Genomic DNA, 27258 nt, shown 5'->3' with positions numbered 1-27258 from the left:
GTGGAAAGAGCACCGGGATTCAAACCCTGGAGGTCCGTGTTTCAATGCTTAGAGACTTAAGTTGATCGGAAATGGTTTCTCGCTGGGAAAAAATCCAAATACCTCACCCTCCCCATATTAATATATAGTTGCTATGTTCGTATGGGTATATGTGTAGGTTACGTCAAATTTCAAAAAGTTCCGATTATCCGATGCAGTTCCGAAGTCGAAAAATTCCGAGGGTTTCCGATTACAGATAGGAGCACTAAAGAGAAGGTGATGCATAAATCTGGGAGCGCTGGTACACTCTGGGACAACTGAAGGGGATGAAGCAAGCGACCAAAGCAAGCTGGTCAAGCAGGGACTGGAACGCACCGATGCATGCAGGGAGAGAATTCATCCAAGTTCAGCCGAGTGGTAGTGTAATATCTAATTAATCGATTAATAATATATCATTATATAATAATCTATAAAGATATATTAATAATAAAGTATGATACTTATTATATAATTCCAACCATTCCCGATCACTTAGTCCAAGAGTTGAAATATCACGGCCTTGGTCGATTTTTTAAATTATTTTTTATTTTTATGAATTTGTACTCTTTCATGACTTTTTCCTTTTAATTAAAAAGGATCAGTTGAGCTTAGTAGTGCTGATTGCGTTTTTAAACGTCCAATATGCAAAATGCTATCATGAAATTTTCTCCTTAACTGACTGTCTTAGGGACTGTTTATATGGAGGCGAGCCAGCCCGGTAAGCGGGCTAGCCCGCTTTGCCGAGATCTCGGCTCGGCCTCTTTTCGTTGTAAAAAATGTTTTGTGTTTATATGGGGAGACGGGCTGGCCCGCTTACCGAGATCTCGGCAAGCGGGATGGAAAAATTCCCATATAAACGAGCCAGCCCGGTAAGCGGGCTGGATTTGATCCTACTGCGCATGCCGCCATGTTTTATTTTCGCGGGACGAGTTCGCATGCTAACGAAGCTGGATGATCACATGACTGATTTCATCCCGATAAGCGGGCTGAATTTTCCCATATAAACGCAATCCAAAATTCATCTCGGCCAAGCGGGCTAGCCCGCTTACCGGGCTGGCTCGCTCCATATAAACAGCCCCTTATTAGAAAAGCCTCAACATTCCCACGTGACTACCCCCCTCCCTTGAACGGACACACTACGCTAGATATCTTTGACGAAATTAAGATAGTCTTCAAGATTGATTTGTAATAGTATCTCTTTTTCCCATCGAAAGCTTATAAAAAATGATCATATGAGGTTACTGAAAATTAGGATTTTTTCGCAAACTTTGGTGGCAGTGATAAATGTGCGCCTACAAATACTTCCGTACAGCGGTTATATAATTGGCGGAGAATTCAAAATGGCGGACGCTAGTCGCAATCGAAATGATGTTTTTTCATTTATTTTTTCTCTTTTAATGATCGATAAATGCAGTTATTACCAAAGAAAAAAGTCGTTATGCTTCTTAACTAGAAGTAACAAAATCTCATTTCAACAAAGGTGTATAGAAGATGGAGTTTTTAGTGTGGGTTGTCTGTGAACAGGTACAAGATGTCTGGCCAAATGCCAAGCAAAATAACGCAATTTTGGTTCAAAACAAGCAGAAAAAAACTTCAAATTGGCGTTGAAATGCAACGAAGATACAAAAGGATAAAAAACAATACAACTTATAATTCATCATAGTTTATTTCTATTGTTATTGGTTGATAATTTTCGTCGCAAAACATGAAAATATTTTATCCGTGCTCTGCATAAACAGATAAGTTTAAGAGAATTTTATGCCAAACAGTCAAGTGGAGTAAACTTTCATTAATATTTAATCACAATAACATTGAAACCAAGCTCCAAGCTTTGTTTAATCAGCTTATTCTAGAAAACCTTTAGCAGGTAAGCTTCGTAAAGGCACGTATTCCTATACTCTAAGAGTACTATTTCGTTCGTATTGATTTTCGTTCTTAGAACGTATAAAATATCTTATTTGTGTTTTTGACGAATTATTTGATGCCTTTCGTATAGTTTCGTGCATTAGTTTTTCTTCTGTAAGGTATTTTGGTGTTGTTAAATTAGAAAAGGAAAAAAAACATGGCACTTCGACTTCACAACACAAGAATCCTGGAAGATGGGGTTCAGGCATTGACTTTTATCATTGAAGAATTCAGTGACGTTAGTGAAGCAGTGTTCTCCAAGCCTTTCACGTTCTCTGGACACCGTTGGCGCCTGCAGAGTGGAGTGAAAGGAGGACATTTGGGGGCATTTTTGAGGTGGCTGGGAGGAGGTGAACAGAATCGAAAAATGAAATGCAAAATCAGAGTTTCAGTTGACATCTTGAACACCAAAGATCCTTCTTTGTCAACTGTAGTTGGGAGTTTGGACGAAGACGATGAGTTCCCTAGAGCTGGTTTTGGTATAGGATGGAGTAAACTAATAGCTGTGGAAACCATAGAAAAGCCTAATTCTGGTTTCTTAGACGACAATTGTCTCCTCCTGGAAGTGAAATGCAAACTGGTTCAAACAACATTTGAAGACAAAATGGTAGTCAACCTTGTCCCAGGGACAGACTTCACTATGAGCTCTAAGTTCTCTCTGTTTGATACTGAATGGAGTATCGTGATGTATCCAAGGGGAGAGAATCCTCAAAATTCAACACCGCAGAAGGATCATACTGCCATTTATCTGCGCAATGAAAGCTCAAGTCTTTTACGATTTGATGTCACTTTTTCCATTTACATCCCGAAGGTCAAGGAAATTAGAGTCACACACCATTTCCATGAAGCCAACCCCTCAAAAACGTTTGGAGTTGAGAAATTTCTACGCACTCGAGATCTCAGGTCCATTGCCAAAGGTGGAACTGTTCCAGTTGGTGTGAAAATCACCAGCGTTATACCATATTTTTATCTTGGTTTTGACACCAAAGATTGGTCACCTCCAGAAAATCTCAGATCATCACTTGCACTCAAGGATATCAAAAAGTGCCCATTATCTTTCAGGGCGGATTCGCAAGATCAGAAAAAGCTGGATTTCAAGCTTCAGTTTGATCCTGAGAGTCAGTTTTCAGAGATGGGTGACAGTGCTTACTACATGAAAGTTCTGTGGAGTGTGATGGTGTTTTGCTACAAGGATGGTAATAAGAGTGAGACACTCAATTCCTGGGATAGCCCTGGCCACAGTGCTTTCTGCTTTAGCAATGAAGAAATTATCCTTAACACACCGTTGTTGCTTAGTGATGTAAGTAGTAGTAATAATAATTATTATTATAACATTTATTTATACATGATGTACTAAATATACAGCACAGCTGATATGATTTGGTCTTGTATAATGTTATAATATGAGCTTATAAGATGAGCTATTTGTGAACTGTTGACAGACATCTATCTATCCACCATTCATGGGCTGTTAATTTGTCCATTCATTCATCCATACATTCATCCATTTATCCCTCCATTCATCCATCCTTCCATCCATCCATCCATCCATCCATCCATCCATCCAACCATCCATCCATCCATCCATCCATCCATCGATCCACCCATCCATCCACCCATCCATCCATCTATCTAGCCATCCATTCTATCTTTCCACCCTTTCAATCCCATTTATCCCATCTATCCACCTATCCCATCCATCCATCCATTCATCAATCCAAAAGGATAATCATTACAAATATACTAAAAACAGTCCAATTTGATTTGCCATGATGCAACACCTACTGTCTTTTTAAACAAATACTGACAGTAGCTGTCAAACTTCAGATTTAGTTAAATAAAGCTATTTACAAACTTGCTAGAGTGTATACCATATATCAGCAAAAAACTTTGTAAGAAATTGCACAAATTAGTACCAATTAGTAAGTTCAATAGACCCCAGTAGACCGTATACCTACTACACTTTGCACTAATTTGTATAATTTTATTTAGTTAACTTTTTCACGGATTTATTATGTTATGCACTCTCTCTGTATTAAATCCAATATTGTTATTGTTTGAGATGACATAAACAGGTAGCATAGCAGACAATATTTCATTAATAAAACATAATTTTGTTTCTAGAAGTTTTGGGATTTCAAGCTACTTTATTTTATTCAATCAAATGAAAACAAATTTTTTATTTTAATTCATTTTCAATTTCATCATGCCATTGATATTTTAATGCTATGCTAGATTTAATTATAAATAATTACATTATTTTTACCACATCCTGGGAATAAAATTTAGTAATGTTTATCATATTAGTTTTTGATACGAATGTTATCTTTACTTTAAACTCAGTTATTTTGTCCAATTTATTGATTTTTGTATTTTCATTTTCTTTTCATGATTTTTCCCCTTTTTATTTTTCCCATTTTTCTTTTCTTTTTTCCATTTTTAACTGCTTTCTTTTTCTCTTCCCTTCCTCTCTCCTTTCTCTATTATTCCCATTTCCTCATTCACGTTTTCTTCATTTTAACCTTTCCTTTCATTCTCACTTTTTTCTTTTCCTTAAATGATTCTTTTAATGTCAAGAAGTAGAAGTGGAGAAATCAGGCTCAAAACCTCTCATTTTTCCTTTTTCCTTTTTTTCTTTAGACCATAAGTCCCTACAGTCCATTCCTTGATGCAGAGAAACTACTGAGTGTGAAGCTGATTATTCATAATGCAAATGAAGTTTATGACCCTCTCATGATTGACTCTGATAAGCAAAGCATTGCGAAGCTGAGGGAGATTAATGCACAGACAAAGAGTTCTACTGAAAAATACTGGTAAGTAATTACTTACACGTTTGGCATACCATTGAGAATTTGGTGCAAAGATGACGTTTCTGGTCATTCTAGTGGTCTTTTTCCAGCGTGACGAAACATGCAACTGTTCACATGCTTGATCTTACTTTAGGTAAGCACGGGTGACATAGCTGTGAAAGCACTAGCCTCTCACCAATTCGACCCGGGATCGAGTCTCACCAGGCTCAGTGTCATATGTGATATAGTTGCTTGTTGGTTCTCTCCTGTGCCTTGAGCGCTTTAGCACTCAGCTGGCTTTTCTTTTGTAGGATTGATCAACTTTCCTGTGTCTGTTCTGAAAAAGATAAAATCATTGCTGATCAAGATGAGATGATTTCTGCCAGAGAAAAGGAACTAAGCGACAAAGAGTCTGCTATTCACACCCTAGAGGAAGAGATTGAAGACAAGGAAAACTACATTTCCTCTGTAGAAGACAATATTGATGGATCTGGGGTAGGTGCTATTTGACAATGAACTACACTACACTACACTGCACTACTCTACACTACACTACACTACTCTGCACCACACTATACTACTCTACATTACATTACACTACACTACACTACACTACTCTACACTATACTGCACTGCACTGCACTACACCACACCACACCACACCACACCACACCAAACCATACCACACCACACCACACCACACTACACCACACCACCTCACACTACACTACACCACCCCACACTACACTACACCACACCACACCACACCACACTACACCACACCACACCACACCACACCACACTACACCACAGCACCCCACACTACACTACACTACATAATTGCATACCATAACACACAATTCATTTCTAACTCTTGTTTTTCAGGAAGGGAAGGGATCAATGAAACATGTGAACCTCAAGGAACTCATCCAGAAGACCCATCCTGATGCCGAAGAATTGACAAAACAAAAACAAGTAGCTGATCAACTGGAGAACTTTCTCATGGTAATATATCCTTAGTTTAGAGTTAATGAGGATGATGGCGATGTTGCTGATGATTGATGGTGATGTTGCTGATGATTGATGGTGATGATGATGGTGATGATGGTGGTGATGGTGATGATGATGGTGATGATGGTGGTGATGATGATGGTGATGATGATGGTGATGATGATTATGATGGAGATAGTGATGATGATTATGATGGAGATGGCGATGGTGATTATGATGGAGATGGTGATGATGATTATGATGGAGATGATGATGATGATTATGATGGAGATGGTGATTATGATTATGATGGAGATGGTGATGGTGATGGTGATGATGATGGTGATGGTGATTATGATTATGATGGAGATGGTGATGGTGATGATGATGGTGGTGATGGTGATGATGGTGATGATGATGGTGGTGATGATGATTATGATGGAGATAGTGATGATAGTTATGATGGAGATGGCGATGGTGATTATGATTATGATGGTGATTATGATTATGATGGTGATTATGATTATGATGGAGATGGTGATGGTGATGGTGATGGTGATAATGATGGAGATGGTGATTATGATGGTGATTATGATTATGATGGAGATGGTGATGATCATTATGATGGAGATGGTGATTGTGATGATAATGCTGCTGATGATGTTGCTGATGATTGATGGTGATTATGATGGTGATTATGATGGTGATTATGATGGTAATTATGATGGTTGTGCAGAAGATTAAAAATAAAGTCACTGATAAAGTAAATTGCTCACTGCTCACTGTTTGTGAATTTCCCAGAATAATCTTCCATTTAACATCAGCCGGATATCATTGGTCGGTAATGCAGGTCAAGGAACAACCTCACACGGTGTCAAAGAAGTTGACCTTGCCATATTCATTAAAGGTAAAACTAACTTTCTTTCGGACGTTTTATACGAAATACGAACTAATACTTTGACTCGCGTAATGACATCAGATTTTGAATGACAGCTAAACGACAGGGAACACGACACGGTCACGGTAAACAATAGTCCACAGCCTTTGAGCCAATCACAGTGCGCAAAATCACTGTTCATCCAATAAAATTGCTTGGAATTGGATACAATAACGTCACGGTCACGGTATGGTAGTGCTGTACCATGTGCTTTTCTATAACCCACATAAAAAATCAGCTTTATTACTTGGCTGTTTGAAAATATGAATGCATTTCAGCCAGTAAGAATCACAGGGAGCTCAATTCAGATTAAACAGCATATATACATAAGAGCTCCATAAGAGCGACATTAGATACCATAGGGGAATTATATAGGAAAACGAAGGCGCACGGAAAAAATGTTCTAGTACATTTTTTATCGATCTTCTTTACTCTTTCGTATTACGGAGGTCATTATCTTGACCTCGAATTAAAAAAATAATTGTTATTTAGTTTTCCCGATTTTATTTTTACCATTCACTTTAATCTAAATTGGGCTCCCTGTGTAAAAATGCTCGGACGCAGCACCATCATGGCAGCGGTACCGAAATAACGAACCGTCGTAGTCCATGCAGTCCTAAAAAAATCTGCTTTATTACGTCGCTATTTGAAAGTACGAATTCTCTTTAGCCAGTAAGGTTACTTGGACACGGCAACGTCACGGTCAAGGCACGTCACGTTCGTACCATGAGCGCTGCACAATAGACCCCTTGCAGGTGACGTCAAAGTAGCTTAATTTGAAGGACAAGACAAAAGAATTTCAATCTCCTGAGGATTGGAAACGTATTGTTTTGCCTTCCAAATAGGCCTCCTCGGCTCGGGCACGCTCAGGCGTAATGTTTTCCATTTTAAGATCGCGTGTCATTCTCCAGAGTATTATTTCTTTGTTTAACGGTTTTGCATGAGAAGACGCATGAATATGGATAATCTCAAGCAAAGAATTTTATTCTCAAGGGAATGACACGTGGTCTGAAATGTGAAATGTGAATTTGGTCCATTGAGCTGCATTCAGGGGTCTATAAGACCCTGTCCACACGTATCCGGAAAGTTTTGCATCCGCAATTTTTTTTTTTTTTGCGGATACGGGTTGCGTCCACACGTGTCCGTAAATTTTTGTGTCCGTATCCGCAAATTTTACGAAAACGGATACGTTTCGAATACGCTGCGTGTTGACGCAAACATTTTCGTATCCGCAAAAAATAATTTGCGGATACAAAAATTTCCGGATACGTGTGGACGGGGCCTAAGTATAATTTGTATGGATTCAATTTCTATCTAGATCTTCCACGTACTGAACACAAGAGCTGGTTACCCGCCATCGTGTACACAACCAAGACCCTGTTGAAGCAAAACAGTCAACACGGTGGAGAAAACGAGGACGAACCAAAACTGCCTCCGTGTACAGACTTCCTCGAGACCTCGTCTGCTGTGGTGTTCAAGTGTGATGATGTGAACGTGGTGCTGATTCCTACCAATGACTGGGAACCGTTTGATGGGTTCAAGGGATTGTATCAGATGTGCTTGACTCAGGGAGAGGAAGCTCAACCATAGTAAGTCACTTGGAGCCCTTAGACATAGAAAAACCACAGGGAGCCCAAGCTTGTTTTTTGTGTCAGTATTTTATAGTAAATGTATACGAGTAGTGATAAATCATGTTTTTCGAAGATTGAGCTCCTGTGAGAAATCTTCTGTGTACAGAGGAGTAATAAAGGGGGGATCCTAGTGGTACCAGAACCCATTCCTTCCCAACCTCCAACCCCAGACACACGCTTTTCGAGCTATACATTTGTACATTTTGTAATTTTAAAAAATTATTATTTTAGTTATATTCTTTGTGGTTGTGAGAGACAAACTGAGTTTATCGCCAACCAACCAGAGAAGGTGAGTTATATATAGCTGATGTGTGAATGAAGAAAGAAAAGGAAGGAGGGAGGAAGGGAGGAGGGGAGGGAGGGAGAAGGGAGGAAGGGAGAATGTGATAAAATGAAGGTGAAAGAGAAGATTGAATGGAAGGAGGAATGGATGGATAGGATAGAAGCAAAACGACAAAAATGGAAAGCGTTTTCCTTTAACCTGTTGTTGTAAATTAAAAATCAAAACAAAAACATGCTGTGTTAGTTTAACCTTCCTCTCTTCTCCCCACCACCCTTTCGCTTCCTCCCTCCCATCTTCTTACCCTTCCCTTCCCTGTGTCCACCCTTTTTCTATCCATCCATCCATCCACCCATCCATCCATTCACCCATCCACCCATTCATTTATCCATTCATTCATTCATCCATCCATCCATCCATCCACCCACCCACCCATCCATCCATCCATCCATCCACCCACCCACCCATCCATCCATCCATCCATCCATTGACCCTTCTCTTAACAAAGAAATCTAGTATAAAGACGAACAATATATATATTGAATCAATATCCCAAGATATTGTAGGTTAAATGAATGTAGATGTAGATTTTTCTTGGCAATACTGACTCGTCGTTTGCTTTCAGTGCAAAGATTTGATTCGAGCTGTTCGAGCCTGGTGTAATTCTATCCCATGGAAAAACCCCGAGTCCAAGCCTGGCCAGTACCTGTTATCTCTGCTCCTCGTAGCTGCTTATCAAATTGTTCAGAGGTAAGTAAGTAAGTCTGCCAGAATGACTTTCAGGCCCCGCCAACACGAATCCGGGTATTTTTGAATATACGTCGTAATTTCACGTCCTAGTTTATAGACCACTTGCGAGTGACGTCAAAGGAGCTCGATTTGGAGGCAGGGTTCGTGCTCCTCCTTAAATTAAACTCCTTGAATTTAATTCACGTTTTCAAAGGCACTTGAATTTTACGATTTTAGCGAAACTCCTTGAATTTTTGCTTTGATCATTACTTGCATGGTTCTGAAATGGATCTAGTTAGAAAGATTTGAAAATCTGAAAGTCGGCCATGTGCAACTACCGTGTAAAACCTTGGCTAAGTTAGCTGAACATACTCCTTGAGATTCATTTTTGGGTCCTTGAATACTCCTTGAATAGTCCTTTCTTGAATTTTAAGTGGTTACCTCAGCACGAACCCTGTGGAGGACAAGACAAAAGAATCACATTGTCAAAGTAGTATGCGGATCCACTCGGCTACGCCTCGTGAATCCACACTACTTTGAAAATGTGATGACGCAATTTATCGTCAATAAGAGGACAGACACATAAAAAACTGATGTCTATTTGTTAAATTGTTGTCTGTGTTTTCCAGTGGATACATCTCTCAAACTGTTGCTGGTGATAAAGAGGTTTTCCTCGAGTTCGCTGAAATGGTCAACGATGTTAATCTAGAGTAAGTCTACTCTTACTAAAGTTCAGCTAAGTATCGAAGCGACGGTTTGACATACTTTTGATTCACTACCACCAAATATATTGTGTCAAAGTGGTTACGCCGGCTTGTAGGACGTCTGGTCCTTGCCTACCCTGCGTCACATCCGGAATTTTCTTTGTAAATACCGTCTGCGAAACATTGCCAGAAAAAAAAAATTGCGCGATCATATATAATAGATTCTGATTGGCTGCTAGCCATTGCTCATTCTAACGTGATCTCCCATTGGATAACACTATCAAACCGAATGTGATCCTCACCGGATGTATTTACGAAGTAAATTCCGGATGTGACGCAGGCTAGTCCTTGCCAAGTATAAAGTGTTTTCACGTGACATCACAGTAGCCATGTTGGTGTTAGAAAACAAACATTTCCTATTCTCTGGGAATTAAACTCTATTTTTATGCAAAAACTGTGCAGAAAGTTTCTATTGTTCGGTACACCAATATTGCTGCCTTGTCACGTGAGTGAAAACGCTCTATATTCTACATCAAAATGCAGGCAATATCTTTTCTTTCTTTGCCAAAACTTGGCGTAATGTTATTCTATTTCAGACCACGTGCATGTCAATCTATTGAGGATAAGATTATTTGTTTGAGTGATGCAAAACCTTAACCGTTAAATAAAAAATAATAGTCTAGAGAATGACCCGTGGTCTGAAATGAGAACACATTACTTCCAGGGTAAAGAGGGTTGTTCTTGAAAATCATGTTAAAACGCACGCATGCGCAAAAGTTTTTCTCAAGTGGCTGACAAACCTTAGGGAAGATTGTAAATCTTAGCTGTAACTGCGTTGCTGCAGTGTCCTTCGTCTATTTATCTCATCATATTTCTTGTTCTTCCAGGGTATTTTGGAATGAGTACTACGTGTCTTCCAGCTATCCCAGAGAGTTGTTTTCAGTTCCTTTCAAGCTGCCTATCGTCCAGGACCCCGCGATTCCAACTCACAATGTAGCTTCAACAGGGCTGGAGGACTGGAGCCAGTTCCGAAAGGAAGTGGTTAAGTGGGTAGAAAGAATGTAAAAAGAACTCACGCTGACATCGAATTGGAATTTAGCTGGTTAGGTTTTGCAGAGGTATAAAAGCGGGAGAACCTGGACAAAAACCCCTTGAATAAAGAGATGGGCCTGCAATCAAGGAAGACAGCGGTGGACCACAAATTTTCCAGAAAGTCACGTGGTTGCTAGTGAAAAAATGGCTAAAGCTAAATTATACTCTACGTTATGAAAATATTTAGTGCTGCAAGTTTTTTTAAAAATTAAAACTATCTTTTCTCAATAGAAAGTCAAAAATTTGCACTTTTTATCGATTTAGGGTATTTTCCATCGTAATTTTCAAGCGTAATATCTTCAACTGTAGTATAATAGTGATAAATTATGCATTCGGTGTGAGTAATGAAAGAGAGAATAAGAGAAAAATATCAAATGCCCTTGGCGGGAATTGAACCCACGTCTTCGGTCTTTGTTCGATTCCCGCCAAGGCATTTGATATTTTTCTCTTATTCTCTTCAACTGTAGACGAAAAATTTAAGAAAATATGAATGAATTTGTCATTTATAATCACGTTAGCTTTTAGGTAGGTAGTTTTATTACGATCCATAAGAAAGTTTTATAATCATTCTTGTAGTTTGTATCATATGAATTAAGCAGCTATTGCAACACCTGATTCCAAAGTTATTATAATGTAATGTAGTTATTTATTGGTATATTATTTCATTTATTTATTTATTTAATATTTGATATTCGACGTTTCTCTGGAAACGACTGCATGCACTTACATCTAAGGCTCGACTCGCAAAATCGCAAAAAAATGTGTTCAGATAAAGTCAACATAAAAAAGGTCGCTTGTATGTCTTCCTGCCGGCTGAATACAGACCTTTAACACGTCGTTCTTGCTAGGTACCGCAAACTTCAAACTGCAGTTCGACGTCCGCCCTTTTCCGTCAAAGTTTCGATATTTAGCAAGGCGTCACAAGGAAATTGTTGCTGGAAGAGTGTTTCTCCGTGTTTGCGGGGATGTTTCTGCGCCTGATTCCCACCTGATGCTAAAGGTCTCTAATATCGAATCTGTAGAGCACTGGAGTAGAGAGAAACATTCTGCTATGCCTCGTGTTGCTAAGCTTGCTTATCTTTTTATAACATCAGTATTCTACAGTCTTTCAGTTACAGAGAGATTTTTTATGTTGCTAGGAAAGTATTGCTAGAAAAACATTTATATTGTAATCATGTAAATATAGAAGAGATGAGACGTTTCCCGGAATGTACCTGTAATAAATGAATAAATCGTAAATGTTGACAGCCTTTGTCACTATGATTTGTACTGAAAATGCGAAACACTAATAGTACTTTTCCTTTAGCTTTTCTATACTGCCGAAATGCTTTTTTAAATTTTGAAATTTTTTTCTCTTCAAAATATCCAATCATTTGGTAACAGTAAGCTGCTAGGGTTTCTATTTATCTATCGTTGTAGTCGAGAATCTGCCATGAAAACAAGGCTATTGTGAAAACAAGGCAGAATTGAAATCACGTGACCGCAGAGTCGATTGCCACGAGAAATGAACTCAAATCAACCGAGATGTAACTCAAATGGGACTCAAACGTACTCAAAAGAACAAACAAATACTAAGTTTTTAACCATTCTGAAGATGAGAGACACTGAGAATATATCCCGAACAACATGGACGCCATTTTGGAATCTTGCAAGACACCATTTAATGTATTTTCAGAGTCAAGGAGCCTCGGTGACTTGTATCAATAATGTTTTTAATGTTTTTGCTTACAATGTTTATAATAAAATAAAAATCATAGGATAAAAGCTGCAAATTCGGCGTAAAAAAACGTCTAGGTTCCGTACGATCCAGCCAACCGAAGTCCAGTTTATTCCATCTATGTGCGGTCCCAGATTTTCCAAAATTTAAAAACACTCAAAATTCGAGCATTTAGAAGAGGAAAATAAATTTTAAAAGTTGGGCATGTTTTTGCTATATATTAAGATTATCCATGGCCTTTCAAAAGGTGAAAATTCAAAAAAGATTTTTTGATTCAAATTCCAGTCACTTGCAATCCATAGCGGTTTCCGAGTCAAAACCAATCCATTCCAGTTACATCCAAATAACATCCAATTTATCTTAATAGCATCTTAATGGAGGAAAATTAGTCGTAAAAATCTGTTACGATCCACAGTCACCTATAGACACATAATGTATACAGTCCTTTGAAAAATCTTTGCCGCTGACCGGCTTCACAGGACTTCAACCAGTGCGAAGATCCAAAACATAAAAATAATTTTTGCACTTTCTTTTTGTGCAAATTATCGGAACAGAATCACTAGTTATTTATAATAAATAAAAATCATAGGATAAAAGCTGCAAATTCGGCGTAAAAAATCGTCTAGGTATGTTTACTCAATATCATGCAGTTAGCGCATGCGAACTTTCAAGATAGAGCTAGCGTTGCTAAGTAACAAACTTTTAGGATGTTGACTTTCGTGGCTAAACAAGGAAACATTGGGAAACATTGTTTCCATGCGTCTTGGAAGCATGAAATGTTTCTGCCGCACAGCAGAAGCATTTTTGCGTCTTAAATGGCGAATATAGTGGTAGCCTAGCTTCGTTGCACTGCAAACAACTACCCGATACCTGAGGGCTTTTACTGCATACATATTTATCTATCTCCTTCCCTCTTTATTCCCTTCTATTCTTCCTTCCTTCCTTCCTTCCTTCTTTGAATACAAATGAACTAGAAATAGGACTAATAATAAGACAACTGGCACTGCCTGAACGATAATAAAAATGATCACTGGGGAACACCTGTTACTTTTTGCTTTTCCATCAAGAAAATAAGAAAATCGAAACTGCCAGTCAGCAATTTTATGCGATGATAAGATTTATCGGATAGCGCTGTCGAGCCCAGGCAACCAAACCAGGATCACACGCGCTGGACCTCTCGAGCTCTCGACTTCGACGGGCATTCCTTTTTTAATCGGTGCTTACTTCGCTCTGTGCCAAGCAAAAATATGGGAGGAACTTCATCGAAAAACCACGACCAAAGAGTTTATCGTTTAAGGGAGTATAGCGATATTCCCGATGGAGAATGGAGAAACGGAACAAGAGGAAGATATATATTTGCTCAAGGGGACGCGTAAGTACTGTAGTTTCTGCGGATCTGTGCCGTACGACATTCGGTCTTAAACTAACTTAGTCTTTATCATTTTTTAAATTCCTAAGAATTTTAAGCCAGTTGAGACGTTCATAGGTACAAAAAACGACCAATACCGCGATGGGGATTAAGTTCTTACCTTTTACATCAGATGTCATCTGGGGTCTCTGCTCTAAGTTTGATTCCTGTACACGCCATGATGCGAGGGGCGGCGGAGCGTTTGTTGAGTGTTTTGTATCTAGTTTTCCTCGCTCTGCCGCAAAACCCAACTAAATTTGAATTCGATTTGTGAGTTAGCTGTGCACTGACTTTGATCAGCAAAGAGTCGAGGTTGTTTCAAGGTTGGATTAAATACAATTTATTAAGTAAGTTTGCACATCTGATCTATTTTCATGCTTGATGCGTAGTCGGTAAAACGTGTACAGGAGTTAGTTACAAAAACTTTCTTGAAAATAGATTGATCTGAATTTTAAAATTAAAGTCACTGTCATTTTCGATCTAAAATGTAAACTAAAGAAAAAAATATTTCTTATTGTTAATCGATTTGTTGCCTTATAGGTAAATTTTCCTAGAATCGCGTGAAACGAGTAAATATTTACATTTTGGGCAGAAAAGTTTGGGCATTCTAAACCAAAAAACTACGCTGAAAACTTGTATCTTTCAATGAAACGAGCGGAGAAGAGAAGAAAAAAGGGCTTTCTTTCTGTTTTTTTTTTTTTAATGGAATTCAGTTGCTACGACGATCTTTACTGTCGCTTTGCCTTGTCAAATTGAATCTGGTCCTTTCGTTTTTAGGTCACCAGCCATGATGATAATCAAACCAAGAGCATTTAGCTTGCGTGAACAGTCGTCCAAAAAGCCTTCTACACCATCGCGCAGGACTACGTTACCATACAAAAGAAGAGCATTTGAAGTTTCTGGGGAAGGCAGAGTTGCGTGAAAGAGAAAGAGCAAAAAATGAAAGACAAGCAATACGAGTGAAAATACAAAGACTAAAAGTGAAAGGCGATTATGAGTAAAGCTAAAGCGAAACTTGAAAACAATGAGTAGTTTTAGGATATTCATTTAGCTGCCGCAAACTCAAAATTAATTTTCAAATCCTTCAAAGGCTTCATAGGCTTAGGAGAGGAGGGAGAGGAGAGGAGAGGAGAGGAGATCATTTTAAACATTGCCAGTTTACCACTGTAACCATTCATTTTCTGTTTACATTTACTATCTCGGAAGTAAAGCTCAATCAAGAATATTAGTATGTCTAGCCTTCAAATTACTATCGTGTAACATTACATTGAGTGTCAGTTGGCACGATAAGTTTCTTTAACCATCTAAAATACCATTTATAATCACGTTCCTCTATTCAATATCGGGGTTGATTTTACTGTACTTTGAAATGAAACGCTATTAAAATAATAGTTTGACAATGTCTATCAAAACTGTCTAGTCTTTTTTTTTTTTTTTTGCTTTTTTGCTTTTCGGTTAAAATTTCAAAAGCGATCTTTGGTGGCAGTGTTGTTTCTCTTTCAGCAAATCATCTTGTGGAGCGAGGTATGGAGATTTATATCACTTAACAAGTTGCTCGTTTTTGCTTTTATTAAATTGTTTGTTGTTGCTGTTGTTGTTATTGTTGTTCACTTGCTAAAAATGGATATTGGGCTTCCTGTGGAAAAAGCGGGATTCCTGAGTTTCTTCCTTTTTTAACCAATCATAATCGTCGATAGAAACGCGTCCGAAATTCAAACAGTTTTTCAGCAAAACAAAATGGCGTCGCTGAACCCGAACAACGAACACAGAGCAAAAATGATCTCAGAACTCATGTCAGATAAAGAAAACCTGCTTGCTGGGGTGAGAAAAACACACTTTATTTTTTCAACAGATATCTTATGGCTTTGTAGGCAGCGTGAATTTAAATTTTACTTTGTTTTTAGTTATGAAAAATTCAGCTGTTTCAAAAATTGTAAGCTTATTGTTTTTTTTTCATTCATATTTCATATTGTAAGCCCATCATTCCTTCTCAGGTTAATTCAGTCTTAACACCAGGTAGAAGACCCTTAAAGCCTGTTCAAGAAAACACAGTTATAACACCAGAAGTATTCAGTAACTTGAAGAAAAGAATCGTTAGAACTTCACTCACTCCAAGCGGTTTGAGTCAGAAAAGCAAGACGAAGTCAAAAAGGCTAAGCATTCCCGTCCATGTGTTTAGGAAGAATTTAAAACAAAATACAAAGGTCAGAAAGCCTTTTTCGCTTCCATTAAGCTTTTCCAAAGTTGAAGAGGAGAAAATTACTGAAGAGAGTCCTAAATGTGAAACAGAAATTCCTGATAGTGGGAAGCACAAGTCAGTAGTTGAAGAAGTTGTTGAAAATGTCGAACAGAGTCCAGAAAAAAATGAAGAAAAAGAAGAAGAAAAAGAACTTGATTTATTAGCTGAGAGTGTTGTAAAGCAAGTATTCAAGGACATTGCAGACAGCACTAAGGTAGCCTTCCAAATATTGTGTAATTCTGTATTTTTATTCTATTTAGCATTTACCTCACACCAAATCATAGTTTAAAAAAATAAAAAATATAAACAAATCACAAGCAGAGGTAAGGGATACCGTCACAGGTTTCCCCAATTACGACGGTCCCTTAAATAAAAGACATTAAATTATTGAACATTAACTTGATTACAGCATGGTAACTTACTGTTTATTATTTTATTATTATTAATTATTATCTTAAATAGAGTAGATACATATATCATCATCATCATTACTTTTATTATTATTATTATTATTATGAGGCAGTGTAAACGTCTGGATGCCCAGTGAAAAATAAAGCTTTGGTTGGACGGATAACTGTAACCAACCCCAGCTTCAACTAAACTCTAACAGTGACAGTTATTATTATTAGTTATTATATTATTGTTATTATTATTATTATTATTATTCAAAGTGTAGAAAAAGTATTCACTGAAATCAGTGGTTGTTGTTGCAGAAGAACCTGGAAAAAGAATCCTATGAAAGAAAGATCCAAGAATTCACTCAAATCATACTACAGATGAACAAGGAGCGTTTGGACCTCGAAAAACAACTTTCTGTTTACAAGAAAGAACAAGTGGTAAGGTTTTCACAAATAACAGAGAAAATTTTGCATGGCTTTGAAAAACTCACAATGCAGATATGCTAGGGATAAAGTCAAAGTTTTATAGCCCACCTCCGAGATACATGTATGCTGAACCCTGTTTTGGACCATTGTCTTGACCTTGCTCTTAACCTTCACAGTGATTGTACTGCAAGCCTTTCATATTGATTAACAATATATGCCATTTTATAAATTATGATTCAATTATCTTTGTAGCAACCATCAAGAACTAAAGAAAAAAGTGCAAATGCAAAAGATAAGAGATACAAGGAGAGCAAAAATAATTTGGGCCTAGAGAAAAAGTTATCTCAAAAGACAAAAGAAATTCAGCAGCTTAAAAGAGAACTGCAGCAAGCACAACCTGGAGGAAAGAAATCCAAAGCTCATCCAGAAAAAGAACTAGAAGCAAAAAAAGAAGAGGTCAAACAACTTAAAATAGAGCTGAACCAACTTCAGCATCAAGTTCGGGAAGTTCCTGGGCTAAAAAATGAATTGCAAAAAAGTCGACAGCAGGTATCACAGCTCAATGACATCTCCTTTGCTTGCCGAAGAGAGAATAATAACCAGAAAACCTTGATAGCAAAGATACAAAAAGAGCTGACGTCAAAAGAAACTAGAGCAAACAAACATCTTGAGGAATGTGAGAAAAACACCAAGGCACTACAGAATGAATTGAGTGAAAAGAAGAAAATGGTACTGAAGCTGAGTGAGACGGCCCAAAAATTTGAACATGAGATTAAGATGTATAAGATACAAAGTGACAATATATGTCGTGTTGTTGAGCGGCTTGAGGCTGTTGCCATAAAGGCTCAGAACTTCAAATCTGCAGCAGAGCGTAAGGTAAAGTTGCACTTAAGTCATTTTGTTCAATCATTAAAAAATCTTGAAATTTTATTGATACCCTGGAACTACCTCTGGGATAATCAAAGTCAGGGCACAGCTATAGTATTTCATTGATGAAATTGCAATTTAGTGTGTAAGGTTTTGTGGAGGTGGGTCAAAACCGCTAGGGAGACACCCAAAAAGAAACCCCAAAAAACTCTATTCACATGCGATGCTGGGTCCCCGGGAATCAAACCCAAGACCCCGAGGTGAGAGGTGAGTGCACTATACTTAATGCTACCCCACCCTTGATTCAGGGTTCATGGTACTCCTTAAAATCCTTGGAAAGCCCTGGAATTCAAAACCAATTTTTAAGTGCATTTGAAAAGCCCTTGGAAATTAGCAAAGTTGCTGGATAAATGCTATTTATCCTTATTTCCTTATTTATTATGATCATCTGTAACCTAATTTTTGCTGACAATGTATTCGTTACTTGGATCGTAACTTTACTCCAAGAACGGCAAGGCTTTTTAACTTATATACTATTTTCCATCATTTTACTCTGATGGTATCAAGACCGAAAATGTGTTAGTTGTTCCTATAAATAAATTGTTTAGAATACATTCCCAAACAAAATTGATTCTTAAAAATCATAATTTTGTACTCTGAAAAGTTTTTAAAAGCTCCTCGAATTTTGTGTTGGAAATGTCGAACCCTGTTGATATCTAATAAGTCATGTTTTCTAATCTAGATGATAATTATATCTCTTATGTTCATTATTTATGTAGTACAGCACAAAAGTATCAATCTAGAGTGTCAACAAGTTATACCCAGCCTAAAAAGGTCTATTGTGCAAAATTATAAATTAATGGTTTATCATTAATATTACAACCTTTTTAAGTCTGCAAATTGATTCCTACAGGTCAAGGATCTGTCAAGTTCTCTCAATGCCAAGGAACAACTGTGCAAGAGCCTCAAAGAGCAACTAGAAAGCTCAAGGTAGAACATAAATATTATTACATGATGTTTGCTAATTAAGGAATAGTCCCTTTCGCATTTCCCTGCGCCATCTCAAAAGGTAGCTTGCAATGATAGAGACCTTTTTTAACACCTTGGACAAAATATTCACATGTCTCTATCATTGCAAGCTCATTAATCATCTCACTGCATTGCAAAGGCAAGGCTACCCTTTAAGATGGCGCAGGGAACTGTGAAGGGGACTATTGATTGCCAAGGTTTGTGTACCTCTTATCCTTTGACCTGGCATCCCTCTCTTTCTGCTTAGTGATGACAAAATTCAAGTTCTGTACAAAGAATGTGAAAAGATCAAAATTACAGCACTTCTCAATCGCACATACAAAATTGTAAAAAAACATTTCGGAAATTAATTTTTTCAAATTTAATTCCAAGGGCTTTCGCCCGGAATAACCTCGTTCCCAAGCACTATAACTTATCTATATTTCTATATCTTCATGTATTTCATTAGTGCCATGCGGTCCACATATTCTCATCTTTGCATCATAATTACCGCTACCTAACATCTATTTCACCCCGGCCTGCTCTCAGTCTGACCTCTAGCTCAGCTGGTAGAGCATCGGTAGTACAATTCGGAAGGTCATGGGTTCGATTCCCAGCGAGGTCGGAAATTAATTTTTCCGAATTTAATTCCAAGGGCTTTCGCCCGGAATAACCTCGTTCCCAAGCACTATAACTTATCTATATTTCTATATCTTTATAATAGAGTGGAACTTTGTCATGATGGCAAATTGTACAATTTCACGAGTGTGATTGAGAAGCGCTGGGATTTCTTTGTTTTCCGTCAGGGTCTCCTTAAACATAATCTGGTGAAATATTTGTAAAATGAATGAATGATAAAGTGAATGGATAGATAATATGAATGAATGATCAATTTTTTTTTCTGCCCCAATCATTTTCTTTTGCCGAAATAATTTGCTCATTAATTACATGTATACTATGTATACTTCATGTTATTATCATGTAGGAATGAATCCACAACATACATGCAAGAATGCGAGCATTTAAAAGCACAAGTCAATGCTCTGAATCATGAAGTAGATGTTGGTCATCTAGAGATCTCCAGGCAACAAGGAGTGATAACTTCCCTTGAAGAACGGCTGGAGAAGTTGAGAGTGGAAAATTGCCAGTATCAGGATCAACTGGAGGTGATGATGATGGTTAATGTAGTATATACAGGGCAGATGACAGGCCTCTCACAAGGGGTGGTTCTATTGTTCCAATGATCCCCCCCCTATTCCCTATACAAAAAAATGCGACAATATCCAATAACACAATAAAATGCCTATCAAGAAATAAAATAACTAAGATTGGCAGAAAAACAAACCTTCCCTTTCAAGGTCCTAGCAGCTGAGGCCTGAGCTGATAGCCTTTTCTCCACCATTAGTGATAATGATGGTGATGATGATAGTGGTCCACCCTTGCCCACCTATAATGATGATGATGGCAATTAAGTCTAAAGTGGGGGTGATGTTGACTGACAATGATGATAGTGGTGGTGGTGGCAATGATGGTGATGTTAATAGTTATGGTGATGTCTCCCCGATTAGTAGGGTGCTTGTGCCTGGCTAGAAGAATTTTAGACATTAATAAAGTCATTATCATTATTATTATTATGATGACAGTGATGGTGACAGTGATGATGGTTAATTCTTGTAAAATTAAAGTAAATGAACCCCCTTACCTTACTGTAAATGATGAACAATTCCTGATAATAACTTGTGTATTTTGCAGCTGGTCCAGGTGCAACAACAAGAAATTAACGAGTTCATGGAAGAAGAAAAGAGAACCCTTGAAGAAACCACAAGGGAAATGGAAAAAGAGGTATTAAAACTAACAGTAATCAGTACGTCCCAAAGTAGATCTAAGACCTCGATCTAAGGGTTCCCATGGCCCAAAAAATTCAGGGCACATTACCTATGGAATGTCTTGAAAATGCTTTGATTGACATCCAACTAAAACCTACTTTGCCATAATGGCAAATTGTATGATTCTGCTATTGAGGAGTGATGAAAGAGAAAATGGAGAAGTTGTAATTTTTTCCTTAAGGTGATATGTGTCGTACATATACCAGTTTGCTTGCATGTCAAGTTGCTGTGCTCATCTGTTAGCTTGGTCTGCATGTAAATAAAGTTTCTAAGTTTCTTGTCATGGGATTCATTTATTTCTAGCTGGAGGAGACGAGGCACAAGGGGATGAAACTGGATGAGACATTCAGAGAAACAACAGTCAGATGTGTGGAATTGGAGCACGAAGTCAAGCTATCAAGGTATCTATGAGATTAACAAACTAACTCTCTATACTTTGATTACCTATTATAAGCATATCCAGTTTTCCAAATTGATGAAACCATTTTATATTTCTGTCATACTGCGCATTAGGACAGTAGATTAAATTTAGTTGGATTGGATTGGTGTGATCTCTTGCACATATTAATTCAGTACTTTAGTCCTGCTAGGACTAGGTGTCATATGTGGGTAGAGGTGTTTGTTCCTGCTGTGCTTTGAGGGTTTTCCAGGTTCTCTAGTTTTCCTCTCTCAACAAAAACTAACTTCTAAATTTCAATTGGAACTTTAGTGGATAAAGAGCCACTCTGTGGAAATGCCACTGTTACTGAAATTTTCATAAACATGTCACTCTGTGTGTGAGCTGCACGCTGAAATTAATTTTTTTGCTGCTGTCAATCAAACCTAATCAGTCGGTACCTTTCATATTTTTGATTGATGGCAGCAAAAAATCAAATTTCAGCGTGCAACTCGGAGACACAGAGTGCACTTGTTTATGAAAATTACATTAAATCCTATTCCTAATATTAATATCCTAATATTTTATTATCTTATTTATACTAATTATACTATTATATTAATACTAAAGAAAACACTTGATGTCTTTTTTCCTATTATCAGGGGACTTTATTTAGAGAAACAAGATGAGCTGGATGCCACACAGTCTCAGGCTCACTGTATCATGTTTCAATTACAAAATGAAATAACTGATGCTCAGGAAGCTATAGGTGAAATCTGGGGTGTTTTAGATGCTCTTTTGATGAGATTTAGAGAAGAAGCAAAGCTGGGTTGTTTTGAGGTGAGAATCTCCTTTCCTTTTATTCCTTTTATCTTTTTCTTCCTTTTCCTTTTCCTCTTCTCTTCTCTTCTCTTCTCTTCTCTTCTCTTCTCTTCTCTTTCATCTTCTCTCTACTTTCCTTTCCCTTTCTTTCCTCTCACTCTTCATCTCATCCCACTTCATTTGCTTTCCTTTCACTTCCTTCTAATCAGTTACTTTTCTTGCCTTTTATCCCATTTTATCCCTTTTATTCAGTTGGATCCTATTTTGCCTTCTTATTCTTATTTAGGCCCACAATCAGAATGTTAATGAAGAAGAGAAATGTCACACACAAGCTCCTGCACCAAGATCTCTTGTCCAAAGTGTTCTATCTGCTGTCGCCAAGGGAAGTATACCAGAGGGCCCAGAAGATTCATATAATGACGACCAACCCTCGTTTACACTTTGCTCCCAGATAAGTGAGTTAAAGCAAGGTTTGTTGGAACTGGCTCAGATTGGGCATGGACAATCGGCATCAGAGGAGGCAAGACAGAAGATTGCTGAACTAGAGCAAAACAGGTTTGAACTGGTTTAACTAATTTTTATGGTCTACAACCAGATAACTAAATAATAATTTACAATCCACCAATTTTCTCTTTCCATCCATCTATCTATCCAGTGGTCTATCCCATCCATCATCTCATCTTCATCTTCCTTCCTTCCTTCCTTCCTTCCTTCCATCCATCATCTCCATCTTCCTTCCTTTCTTTCTTTCTTTCTTTCTTAACAAGGCAAAAGCTTTAAAATGAGATTAACTATGTTAAATTGTCTAATAAGTAAAATTAGACTCAACCATTTTGTTCTGTCATTTTATAGTAAGAGTATGGAGCTGTCAAACAAACGGTTGGTTCACAGCCTACAAAGTGAGCTAGATACTTGCCGTGCTCGTGAATCTGACATGCAGGAAGATATGGAAAGACAGAACAACGAGATAGACTATCTGAACAACACTCTGGACAACACAAAAGAACAACTAAAGCAAACCATGAGGGAGAATCATTCACTGAGTCACTTACTTGATGTAGAAGCTGAACAAAAACAGACAATAAAGGTAAATACTATCAACCAATATTAAAAACATTTATTCATTCATCTATTCTTCCGTTCGTTCATTCATTCATTCATTTGTTTGTTCATTCATTCTTTAATTCATTCTTTCATTCTTTCATTCATTTATTCATCAAGAGTTTCAAGAATATAATTGGAGAGTAGTCCATGCTAAAGTTTGAGGAAGTTTTTAATTGTTCAACTTGTATCGCAAGATAAGTTTAACCCATCTATCCTTCTACCCACCCATTCATAAATCCATCCCCCACCTACCCATAAAATCTTCTTCCACCCACTCCTTTCATTCTTCCATTCACCTTTCTATTGATTCAACTATCCATCCATCCATCCATCCACCCACCCACCCATCCATCCATCCATCCACCCACCCATCCATCCATCCATCCATTCATCCATCCATCCATCCATCTATCAACCCATCCATCCATCCATCCATCCATCCATCCATCCATCCATCCATCCATCCATCCATCCATCCATCCATCAACCCATCCATCCGTCCATCCATCCATCCATCCACCTATCAATGCAATCAGATGACGCAATTCAATTTTGAGTTCAGTTACAGCTTAATCGGCTTCTCTCCTTTCCTATTACCACAGAACTTAAAAGAGGAATTAAATCACAAAGAAGACGAGTACGACAAGCTAAAGTCAGAAAAAGAATGCGTACTACAACAGCTGAGTGAAACAATTGAAAAAGTGAATGAGCTGTGTTCTAATCCAGCCAATCAGACCAGCCTGCCTGGCAAAATATTGGAGGAAAAGTTTTCCATGGAAAGAAAGGTTATTTGAAGTGATTTTTTAAAATAGATTTTTGCTATGTCACAAGCTCCCAGCATCCGAGATGAAGGTTCAAATCAGAGCACCCGCGCGGAAAAAAATGGCATTAGCATGTCTTGGGGATCTCTCTCATTGAACGTGTTTTATTTTTTTACCAATCAGAGCGTGCGTTATATCTCAATTATTTTATAATTTTTCATCAATTTTGAAAATAAACGTATATGTGCAATTAATATTTTCTTATTTTCATTTCACAGTTGAAGCAGATCAAAGAGAAATACCTCGAATATCGGTTTAAAACTGACGATACCTTGAACCAACAAAAAATAGCAAATAATCAAAAGGTATATCTTATCCTCTTGTTTCATTTCATTGTGATCTTTCATTTTAGTGCTTTTCGTGCTTCTACTACCCACACGCACAATTACTTGTATTCTTCTTTCTTGTCCATTGAACTAAAATTATTTTTTACGCAATTTTTTATAATTACTTAACCCAGACAACCAGCTATAATTCGAGGTGTGTGGGATTTTGGCTTCCGTCAATCAAATTCAGGGGCGGATGCAGGACAGGGGTGCAGGGGGTGTGCACCCCTCCCTGGTTCGACTTCGTGCCCCTACTTCGACGATAACCAATACTAACTAATGTTTTTCCATTTTAATTCTAAGGGGTGCACCCCTCCCTGTGTTAACTTTGTGCGCAGAACCCACCCCTCCCTGAACAAAATTCTAGATCCGCCCCTGGAACTTACAACGACCTGACTTAGTGTCCTTGATTGACGGAAGCTAAGCCAAGAAGTTGACCCACACGTCTGGAGCTGCGTTGGTCGTGTAAATGATTAAAAATAAAAGACCCATATGTGCAGATGTTGTTGAATGGCACTGAAAATCCAGCATTTGTTTGCTGCTGTTACCGATGTTTCTGCATGCTCTTGGGACATTTTTGATTTCTTATTGTTCTTAATTGTCATATCTTTTACGTTTTTAGGTTTATAATTTGGAACGAAACTTGAATAAAGCAGAAACAGAAATTTGCCGGCTGGACGAGATTCTTGAGAAGATTAGAATAGTAAGAACCAAATGAGACTTGCATATAATACAGTTAAAAGTGGTGTCACTATCCTCCTCCTCCTCCTTCTCCTCCTTCTCCTCCTTCTCCTCCTTCTCCTCCTTCTCCTCCTCCTCCTCCTCCTCATTCTCCTTCTCCTCCTCCTCCTTCTCCTTCTCCTCCTCCTCCTCCTCCTTCTCTCTTCTCTCTTCTCCTTCTCGTCCTCCTGCTACTCCTTCCCCTCTAATTGCCGCTATTTCTCCTTACACCATTACACCACCGTCTCAACAACAACATCATTATAATCATTTACAAACACTTTCCTAAAGCTTCACATTTTCTTTTTTTAGGTTCTTCACAAAAACCAAGCAGTTGTCGAAGGTTGTCCACCGTTATCCAAAGTCATGAGATTTTTAGACGGCGATGAAGCAAGCGATCACTAAGTGAAAATACTTCACTACCGGTAGATGTTAGTTCGTAGAAAAATAGTTTTTAAGAAACTTCTTTGTTTTATTTTTAGACATTGTGTCATTTGTTTCGGGAGAGGGATGGCTAGATGGCTGGGAAAAGCGCTACGGTACTTGAATGGCTTTCCCTAAAGTCATAGTTCTATGGAAAACGCATAAATTGTATATAAACATATATCTTGAAAAAGTAACGAAACATAAAGTGGCTTTTAATGAAAACCATCCATTGCAATATTTTAATTTTGAAAACTAAAAAAATCTTATCTGGATTAGATGAAAAGATATAACTAGCTACAAACTAGTGTGAGCTGCGTCGGTGTTTCTAATGAAACAGTAATGATGAAAAGGTAAATTATACACCGTGAAAAGATGAAAAAACTTACTGACGTTTCGGACGCTAGTCCTTCGTCGGAGTAAAAGAGAAAGAAGTGGTAGAAAGGAGTGTATATATGATAGAATAAGACAAAAGAAACCAATGAGAGCAAGGTAGGCAAGGAAACAAAAACAAACAATCAAAAGAAAAAAGAAAAGGTTAGTTGAAAATAAAGCGTTCATTAATCCCGTTGGGACTAAGAGTGCCCAATAGGTGAATAAGCCGCATTTCTTTGGTCTTGCGACAATCATTGTTGCCGTTAAGCAAAGAAAGACCGAAAACAATGAAGTCAGAAAGAGAATGGTTAGCTAGATTAAAATGGCGGGAAACTGGTTTGGTGGGATCGTTATTGCGAATATCATAAAGATGATTGCAAATGCGATCACCAAGACGGCGGCCAGTCTCGCCCACATACAAAAGATTACAGCGGGTACATTTAATACAATATACAACATTAGAAGTGGTACAAACAAAATGGTCAGTGATTTTAACAGTTGATTTAGGACCGACAACAGAAGTGTGAGAGGCTATGTGAGGACAAGTATAACAACGTTTACGAGAACAGCGAAAAGTACCAGGTTCTTTGTTAGAGGGAAGAACTCCCTTGACCAAGAAAGAACGGAGATTACGATCACGTTTATAGGAAAAGAGAGGGCGGTTGTTGAAAATAGCAGAAGTGCGAGTATCGGAGTCAAGCAGAGAAAAGTTGCGGTTAACAATGGGTTTGATGGAAATGTTAATAGGATGATACGTAAGAGTGAAAGGAATGCGGTCATTAGAGGGACGAGTGTGAGGAGTGAGAGCGGTGGTACGATCAATAGTAGAAACTTTACGAATGGCGCGATCAATAACATGAGCAGGATAATTACGCTTAAGGAAGAAGGAACGCATCTCAGAACATTTAACAGAAAAATCAAGATCATCACTACACAAACGACGAAGACGAAGAAATTGCGAGAACGGAATAGCGTTAAGAGTGTGCTTAGGATGAGAAGACGAGTAGAGTAAATAAGAATGAGAGTCAGTAGGTTTGTAATGGACACTAGTGCTAAGACGGTCGTCATTAACACTAAGCAAGATGTCAAGGAAAGTGACTGATGTTTCAGAATTAGAATTTCTGGATTAGATGGATTAGATAAATTTCGAACCCTCCAAAAAAAAACATACAGGATTGATAGCATAGCCTAACTTTCTTTCCTTGTTCTCTATGAAGCGTTCTCAAACTATCCGGTTGGTTTTTAAAATTAGTTTCAACGTATTTTT

General features: G+C 37.9%; 2 protein-coding genes and 1 long non-coding RNA gene across 4 annotated transcripts; all 3 read left to right on the top strand.

The window, feature by feature from the left end:
* Positions 1-1798: 1798 nt before the first annotated feature.
* On the top strand, positions 1799-12322 carry LOC116288929 (uncharacterized). Its single transcript, XM_031695795.2, has 10 exons — positions 1799-3223; positions 4564-4736; positions 5024-5207; positions 5598-5717; positions 6504-6609; positions 7958-8228; positions 8502-8559; positions 9176-9300; positions 9909-9989; positions 10871-12322. Exons 1-10 carry the CDS (start codon positions 2081-2083, stop codon positions 11046-11048), a joined length of 2439 nt encoding a protein of 812 aa, XP_031551655.1. The 5' UTR covers positions 1799-2080; the 3' UTR covers positions 11049-12322.
* A 1601-nt stretch (positions 12323-13923) lies between these two features.
* Positions 13924-15612, top strand: LOC116288908 (uncharacterized). Its single transcript, XR_004196246.2, has 2 exons — positions 13924-14164; positions 14978-15612. It is a non-coding gene; the product is annotated as an uncharacterized LOC116288908 (long non-coding RNA).
* Positions 15613-15932: 320 nt separating this feature from the next.
* Positions 15933-25841, top strand: LOC116288945 (uncharacterized). Of its 2 annotated transcripts, XM_031695811.1 has the most exons (15): positions 15933-16021; positions 16195-16653; positions 17153-17275; positions 17516-18139; positions 19044-19120; positions 20124-20304; positions 20891-20980; positions 21328-21425; positions 22063-22240; positions 22509-22777; positions 23075-23309; positions 23929-24111; positions 24366-24452; positions 25096-25176; positions 25506-25841. In XM_031695811.1, exons 1-15 carry the CDS (start codon positions 15938-15940, stop codon positions 25596-25598), a joined length of 2862 nt encoding a protein of 953 aa, XP_031551671.1. In that variant the 5' UTR covers positions 15933-15937; the 3' UTR covers positions 25599-25841. The 2 variants fall into 2 exon arrangements, with proteins under 2 accessions (XP_031551671.1, XP_031551672.1); XM_031695812.1 differs by lacking the exons at positions 23929-24111; positions 24366-24452; positions 25096-25176; positions 25506-25841 and adding an exon at positions 23444-23673.
* The last annotated feature ends 1417 nt before the right edge of the window (positions 25842-27258 follow it).

The sequence above is a fragment of the Actinia tenebrosa genome, unplaced genomic scaffold (genome assembly GCF_029948245.1).
Source record: "Actinia tenebrosa isolate PJP-AT-01 unplaced genomic scaffold, QUT_ActTen_1.0 PGA_scaffold1__47_contigs__length_23844297, whole genome shotgun sequence".
Lineage (NCBI taxonomy): Eukaryota > Metazoa > Cnidaria > Anthozoa > Actiniaria > Actiniidae > Actinia > Actinia tenebrosa.
Note: the sequence above shows the minus strand (reverse complement) of the source record. Positions and strands in the feature narration are given on the sequence as shown.